Source organism: Cydia splendana, chromosome 11 (genome assembly GCF_910591565.1).
Source record: "Cydia splendana chromosome 11, ilCydSple1.2, whole genome shotgun sequence".
Taxonomy (NCBI): Eukaryota; Metazoa; Arthropoda; class Insecta; order Lepidoptera; family Tortricidae; genus Cydia; species Cydia splendana.
Window position 1 is genome coordinate 8123659 of NC_085970.1, and position 8469 is coordinate 8132127.

The 8469-nt window shown below is 35.9% G+C and overlaps 1 protein-coding gene across 4 annotated transcripts; it reads right to left on the reverse strand.

Annotated features, from left to right (window-relative positions):
• Positions 1–7563, reverse strand: LOC134795027 (keratin-associated protein 9-1-like). Of its 4 annotated transcripts, none has more exons than XM_063766875.1 (10): positions 7452–7563; positions 5510–5536; positions 4800–4832; positions 3814–3843; positions 2853–2879; positions 2452–2478; positions 2035–2061; positions 1198–1224; positions 568–594; positions 1–176 (listed from the first exon to the last, which is right to left on the reverse strand). In XM_063766875.1, exons 1-10 carry the CDS (start codon positions 7500–7502, stop codon positions 135–137), a joined length of 318 nt encoding a protein of 105 aa, XP_063622945.1. In that variant the 5' UTR covers positions 7503–7563; the 3' UTR covers positions 1–134. The 4 variants fall into 4 exon arrangements, with proteins under 4 accessions (XP_063622945.1, XP_063622944.1, XP_063622947.1 ...); XM_063766874.1 differs by having other exon boundaries at positions 2029–2061; XM_063766877.1 differs by lacking the exon at positions 4800–4832 and adding an exon at positions 4886–4912.
• Positions 7564–8469: the final 906 nt, after the last annotated feature.

Below are 8469 nucleotides of genomic sequence, written 5' to 3' on the forward strand. Positions count from 1 at the left end.
TTATTAAAGTAATAAGTATATTTTAAGTAAACTTGTAGGCCTGTCACGTTCTAACCAATATGTAAGTGCGAAAGTGACGCATGGCATGACAGGTGATAAAAATGCGACCATGATACCGCTTCTGGTATCATTATTTACCATAAGGCCGCCGATTGAAAACATCTGACGCCCTTACACTGAAAAAAACATTGTTCCTTTCACATTGGTACTAACATAGCATAGGGATTATTACTGCAATGTTCTGCCGCCAGAGTGCAGCACTAGTGCAAATACTAAACCATAGAGTAACTTATTCAACATAGTAGGCCTTAAACAGTCTGTCTGAGACCAGGCTGTATCTCATGAATGAACCGTGATAGCTAGACAGTTGAAAATTTCCCAGATGATGTATTTCTGTTGCCGCTAGTTTAACAACAAATATTAAAAAGTACGGAGCCCTTGGTGGGCGAGTCCGACTCGCACTTCTCCGGGGTTTCAGTAGGGCCACGTACAGAATTAGTTTCTAAGACGTAACTAGCTTAAAGCGAACGTAGAACTTAGTTTATGACAAAATATAATAGTACTTACAGTTGCGGTACATCTGAGACCGTTACACTGAATTGTAAAATAATTGTGATTGTTAGTGATGCATGTGTCGTATTAAACCAGCAAGGCTAAAATAGCGTGTTTAAAAATAAGTTCAGTCAAAACACAACACTTCACATTTATTCACAACACATTTATATCCAACCTGCACGGAAATCATGGTCGCATTTTTATCACCTGTCATGTCATGCGTCACTTTCGCACTTTCATACTTGTTAGAACGTGACAGGCATGGTAACAGATGATAAAAAGGCGACCATATTCAATATGAAAGTGCGAAAGTGAAGTATGACATGACAGGTGATAAAAATGCGACCATTGATTTCCGTGCAGGTTAATTTTTTTTCCAGAAGTATTGTGTTTTGACTGAACTTACTAAACTTATTTTTATAGACGCATTTAACTAGCTTCACATTATTTACCCAGTCTAGAGAATAACTTCTGACACAAAGTTATTTGTCCCTAACTTGTTTTATGGATAATGTTGTACAAATTATACTTGAGTCAATGGAATAGTATGTAAATAAAAAAACACAACTGCTTTTAGACATTACAAAAAAAATATCTTGAACATATTATGTATTCAATAGTCGGTTAAAAATAATTTCTTACTGTTGCATTACACCCGTCGCCTTCACACTAAAATTATACAATATAGTCATCAATTAATTAAGTTAATATATTATGTGTCTCATTAATTAAGTAGTTCATCATTCAATCATTAATTAATTAACTATGCCACGGCCGATTTGTAAATTTTTTATTTCTCTGTTTTTGAAAGGATCCTGACCGAATTTTCAGTCATCTTATCATGTTTTTCGAGAATCTATTTTTTTTCTGCGGTGCAGCGTTACCGAGGTTCGAACCCTCATTTTTGACCACCACACAAATATGAAAGGTTAATTTTCTATCGAGCAAATTTACACCATCGTTTCCGTTATTTTCAGATTAGAAATGTTTTAACCTGAAAAGTAAGTAGTGGTAACTTTTTCCCTCCAAAAGTAACTATGCACTGAATTATAGTGTCGTTTACATATTAGGGGTTGTGCATAAATCACGCGAGATGTTTTCGGCTACTTTTTGACCCCCACTTGGTGATATTTGGTGAGGTTGTTGGCTACCCCCCCTCCCCCACATAACCTCCCTTGTATTTTTTGGTCTTTTTTTCATTCGACCTTATTTGAAGATAAATACTATTGTATATAGTATCTTGTTTATTTTTCGGGGTCAAGTGCAGTCCAGGCCACGCACTCCAAAATTTCGTCAAATAGACTCGCTATTTAAAAGTGCGGAGTAAAGATTTATGTTTAACGAAATCGAGAATGATGATAGTTACAGGGCTTGAAAATACCACGAATAAAGATTCTATTTAATGAAATTGTAGAATTTTTTTTAAGTTAATTAATTTCTATATTTACAATGTTTTTTATTCAGAATACCTACACTTACCCTTGCACTACACATCAGTCCCGAGCACTGAAAAATTAGTAATTTCTTTAAGTAATACGTTGAAACTTTTCGATAACATTGAAAATGCATTAGGCACTTCCATAATTATTTCTATAGGTACTACCTACCTTGATTAATTTTCGCATTCAATTCATGTTTGTCATACTCGTTGTTAAACATGAGCTTGTCTCTTTCTATTTCAGTGAGCTCGTTAGAACATGCACATTACTCGCTTGCCCAGGTGCGACTAAAGGCAACTTGTACAATTTTTCACAAGGTAAGCGCTTCAATTTTGGAACGTCTATAACGTATCTTGAGTTATAATAAATCATTGTATTCACTTGTGTGGACACAACTTGAGGAAAAAATGGATAAACGTAGAAAAACACTTAATATTATTTTCAATGAAGTAGGTACCTTCGCGACACATTCCGGTGCGATGCACTGGGGACATACATGAAAGATATAAAAAAAAAAATTGCATAACACAAAACAATCTTCCTCACAGTGTTAGTTCAAGCTAACTCTGCACCGACTTGGCAACCAAGTGTGGAAGTGCCACAAAAAACAAATCCCTGTGAGAGATGGCGGGACAACCTAGATAAATTCTGTGTGGAGTGGCGGGAGTGTGCATTAGACGGAGACAAGTGGCGGGAAAGAGGGGAGGCCTTTGCCCAGCAGTGGGACACAATAGCCTTAAAAAAAAATATGACGTTGATAGTGGCGCCATAGTTTGTTGCTGTTACGGATGTAGTGCATAATTGGCGAGATGAGTTGACGTTCAGAATTGATTTGATTTAAAATGCTTAAGTACTTACAGAAGCCATGCATATGTCCTCAGCACACTGAATATAAGACGAAAATATTAAGATTCATTTAAAAGTATTAAAAACGGGTCACTCACGTATTTTAATATATTTTATATGTCTGTGTCTCACGGAAGTTTTGTTATTAAAATTCATATAAATGGTTGGTAATTCAGGCTTTCTAATAAAAGGAAATTCTCTATCCTACTTTTTATAAGCCAGATCATAATTTTTGACAGTTAAGTATGTTTTATTTATTAAGGTGTTCTATTCCATTGAATTTTGAATAGGTATTTGTTTTGACGAATCAAAATTATCTTGGAATATTTGGTGGCTAGGGGCTACGCCACGCCATGCAGGGAGCTTGTCATAGTAGGTATAACTGTTGCAAATATTGTTAAGTTTTTACATCACAAACCAAACGATTTACTCTTTCTGTTATGGCGCGATTTCGTCATTAAAATGATTACCTATTTCGCAGCTGCCAAATAAATGTCACGGAAACAAATCTGCCATTGCTGAATACAGCTAAGCTTCATAATCTTAAAATCCTTTCAATGGTTTGTCCTCGTGAATTTAAGACCTCTTTTTTTACCTTTATTCATAAATAAGTTTTTGGCCAAAATTTCATTTTTGGTACAAGCTTTTATCGCTGACTGTACTTTTCTTACGACAGACAACTAATACTCATCGAGACAATTCTAAAAATCCCTAACACAATTAGGTTGCGTTGTTTCATCACAGAGTTCCTATGGCCATCTCCTGCCTCCATCATCAGATCAGCTCGATGGTACCATAATATTGCATTGTCATCCGATTTATACATGCATGCAAAATTTCAGCTCAATCGGAAACCGGGAAGTGGATCAAATTTAACTTGCAAGATTTGATTACAGACCGACAGACAACGGTCAGGTGAAACTAAATAAAAGCTTGTAATAAAAAAGTATTTCTGATTATGTTTTTCACTTACTGTCGAAATACATACAGCTCTATCGTCAATCTAAAACCAATATAATATTCATTTATAGATTGGATTATAATAGGTAATATAGTTATTAAATAATTAGCTGTAATAATTCCAAAGAAATGTATTAAGGTAGGTACTTACAGTCAAGGATCGCATATATAACAAAAGTACTGAACAACCAAATTAGCTTGACCTCTAAATGGATCATCAATTAAGGTCAGTGGCCGTACATTTTCTGTTTACTTGACTAGCCTCTTTTGCAACTGTTTTAAAACTAACCCACTTGTCAAGCCTTGTGTGCGTTTTTTAGGGTTCCGTACCCAAAGGGTAAAACGGGACCCTATTACTAAGACTCCGCCGTCCGGCCGGCCGTCCGTCCGTCCGTCCGTCCGTCCGTCCGTCCGTCCGTCCGTCCGTCCGTCCGTCCGTCCGTCCGTCCGTCCGTCCGTCCGTCCGTCCGTCCGTCCGTCTGTCACCAGGCTGTATCTCACGAACCGTGATAGCTAGACAGTTGAAATTTTCACAGATGATGTATTTCTGTTGCCGCTATAACAACAAATACTAAAAACAGAATAAAATAAAGATTTAAGTGGGGCTCCCATACAACAAACGTGGTTTTTGACCGAAGTTAAGCAACGTCGGGCGGGGTCAGTACTTGGATGGGTGACCGTTTTTATAGATAATGGTAGGGAACCCTTGGTGTGCGAGTCCGACTCGCACTTGGCCAATTTTATTCATCTACCATAGAGGCCGTCCCGTTCGTGAGAGCATGACGTAAGAGTTGTATTTATCACAACTGAACTCCGATACTGTAAGCGCGCTGTAGGAGATGTATGGCGCTTCATAAAACCCTTTGTATGGAAGTAGCTCTTCTATCGCCATCTGTTAGATCTTGTGGCAAGACCCAAGACCTTGACAGTGACAGAGGAGACGCCACATACCATCCACATACATTCGCTGTTTCACCAGGCTCTGAGAAATGAACTTACCAAGTATCCCATGCTTCTTGTCTTAATCCATGCCTTAAAAAATAAACTTAAGTTTGTGTTTTTACGGAAATAAAGCTATATCATACCCCCGCTTTGCAGCCTTGGCCCTTACACTGCACAGAAAGAGTTTTGTATACAGGGAAGATGATATTTAAAAAAAAACATATAGCCGGTCAAGCAAGTTTGTCAGTAGAAAATGGCGCGAAGTTCAAATTTTCTATGGGACGATAACCTTTCGCGCATATTTAACTTAAATGACGTGGTATGTAAGTAATTTTAACAACAATGCGTCAAAAGGTATTTTAATTGATTTTGTTTACAGGTGGGCCAAAAATACGTTGACAATTTTTTTAATTGCGTCATATTGTTAATAATTTTAACAAACGTTTGCGTTTGTGTTTCAAAGCCAAAGGAGTATATTTAAAAAATAGTACGTTTTGTTTTAGTTAAATGATTGTAGTTTTAATTTTTAATGACATTTTGAAAAATATGTGTAGGTAGGTAAGCAAGAAAAGTACTTATTCCTAAAAACTTTATATCAGCGTATTTACGGGCCAAACTGTACACATAAGTACTAATATTGAACCGTCTGATCGTAATCGGAATTTTACATATGAAAATTGAAACTTCAACATAAGTATCTATTTACGTTAACATTTTTATAAAAAAAAGCGTATGTTTATTAACTCTTTAAACAATAAAATACTTACCCTACTGTCACAGATACTTAATGTGTTCTGAAATAAATATTTATTATCTTTAAACAATATTTTGGATTACATGTAGTTTCTATATTGATCGTTGTTAATTATATACCATCCTGTTGGTTTTGTAAATAGGTAGGTACCTAAAGTCAATGTGGCTAACTCCGTCCACTAGCGTTTTTCTAAAACAACGAACAACATTGATAATTTCGTCGACAAAGCAGCAGCGCTTGCTTTTAGTTTAAGCAATCAAAAGCTAATGGTGGTTTTTCCTACGATTGAAAAATCAAAGAAATATCCACGAGCGTAATAGTCCCTATGACGCAATTAGCCACATTGACCTTAAATATTTGTTCCCGAAAAAATGTATGAGATATATAAGTAAGGATATGAGTATCAGGATAAAATGTAAATATTTATTTATGGACGTATTACTCTTTCGGAAAAAACTCTTCCGTTCATCAAAATACATGTTTATAAAACAACCATTTAGGCATCAAAGGCAAGGCAAGTTAATCTAAAACACGACATTCTCACATAAAAAAACTGTTCTTGATTTGATACAGTTCGGACAACTCTTTTAGTCATTGACGTTAAATGTGGCTTTCCATTACATAAGGGTCAAGTAGGTACAATAAGGACTTTTCCATCTGAAATTCCAACAGAAATTTTGATAAAAACGAATTTATTGCAGATGAAGTATAAGGACCCTTCTCTAATGGAAAGCCACAAATATCTTTTATCTACACATTATCATAAACCCTCTATTGTGCGTTCAAAAATCGCTAATTAAATCCAGCATAAAGATAAACTTTGTTGCAATAAATTTCTTATCTGTGAAAATGCTATTATTGCGTAATAAGAATAACGTCAGTATCGATTTAATAATTGACATTTCAATTTCGAATATCTCTGAAGAAGAAAGGAGTTCGATTTTATCTTATTTCTAGTAGAGTTAAGACCAAGACCAAGATAAGTCTGGAACGATATTCAAAGCACACGCAGGGGGCCGATTTTTGAAATTCGACCGCTCGATTTCTTGTATTTCGTTGAATAATATCTCCACTAGGTACTAGCCATTTAAATTCTACTAATAGAATAAAAAACGAGTGATCTAGATTCCCAATTTCGTATCGCTCGTATTTCAAAAATTAGCATTTCACCGTTTTCCACCGATATCCGAGTGACGAAATCAAACGATCGAAATTCAAAAATCGGCCCCCAGTGCAATTGTTAAACGTCGAACTTCTATGAAATTATTACGTACTCGTAAGTATAAATAACACTTGCACTGCTATGCTATCAAAATCGTTGCAGACTTGTCTTGCTCCAACTCTATCAGTCGAGATGACATTTTATTGAGTGAGTGATTAAATGACACATCTTTTTCAATATTTTCAAACATCTTTCAGTAAAAAATATAGGTAATATAAAAATGTTGTGTTTAATAGTGCAAGTCAAATAAATGTCAAACAGAACAGATATTAAAAGTTTGAATGGCGCTCTCAGTTTCATTCCCTTTTACCTTTATTCTATTTTATTACCAGAGATAGAAGTTTTTGTGGCATAAACGAGTTTTTGAGAAAATGAAACATTAAAAAATCTGTTATCGAGAAGTATGTAATAGTAATAGACTCATAATTAAAAGATTTAACTTCTACTTGCTGTAAATTACCGACAAATTTAAAGAACGCAAATTGGTACTTAAAAATAAAAACGTAAACTGTAGTATACAGTGCCAAAAATAGAAAACTACCAAAATATCAAAGAAGATAATCGAACGTAATGTGTACTTCAACGCTACTTCGCGGTAGCTATGTTATTGTACAATGTTATAACTATAATATGATAGGTAACGTTAAGGCAACCTCGATAACAGACATGTCGATATTTCATTTTGTCAGTCACTTTATTTTGCCACTAAAACTTCTGTCTGTTTATTACCTACCTTTAGAAATGCAACAGCAAATACCACAAACAAAGTGAATCTGGCGTCCATGTTTCGCGACTGAGCGCTTCGATTCTGATGCAATTTGATGCGGAAAGCGTCAGTTAATCGATTGAATGATACCGACTTGAATCATCACGAGTTTCCATTAAATTTCGTCACGCATTAAGCTAGGTACTTACATAATATTATTAATTTTTACATTACGCCTACCCATGGAATCTGACTGCACAAGAGGTTGGGCACTGGAGGCCTTGGTCACTTTTTCTTAGTATTTAAGTATATGACGTTTATTTCAGACTATTCTCTAGATATCGACCTTTTTCCTAGTTCGATTGTATTAATTTAAATTATTACAAGATATTCAACCTATAAATCTGTACACGACTGACAGAAAGGGTGATGGTTTTGAAAACCATTCGTCAGTAGGTAAACATCTTTGACACGCCTAACTAATCCTTGAATATTCCTTAGAGAATTAAAACCGGACAGGTGCGAGTCGGCCTCGCTCACCGAGGGTTCCGTACTTTTTAGTGCCTATTTGTTATAGCGGCAACAGAAATACATCATCTGTAAAAAATTTCAACTGTCTAGCTACCACGGTTCATGAGATACAGCCTGGTGACAGCTTTTTGTCACAGACAGACAGGTGGACAGTGGAGTCTTAGTAATAGGGTCCCGTTTCACACCCTTTGGGCACGGAACCCTAAAAAAATAGGTATTATGTACGCATCACTTCGTAAGTTTAATGGTTGTAACTTCCAGTAACTTCCTTACCCTCATTTGCATCTTTTGCGCCTTTATCGTACAGTCAGCGGCAGAAGTTTCTAAGCGGGCCAGGTGTTCAAAATGATCTTGGCGCGACTTTATTGTTATGAGAATAGGAGCGTGTCAAGGTAATTTTGAACACCACGTCCGCTTAGCAACTTCTGCTGCTGACTGTACAAGGCGAAATGGAAATTTCTTAGCAATGTCATGACTCATGACTATTATTAGGCATATATGCCAATCAAATTAG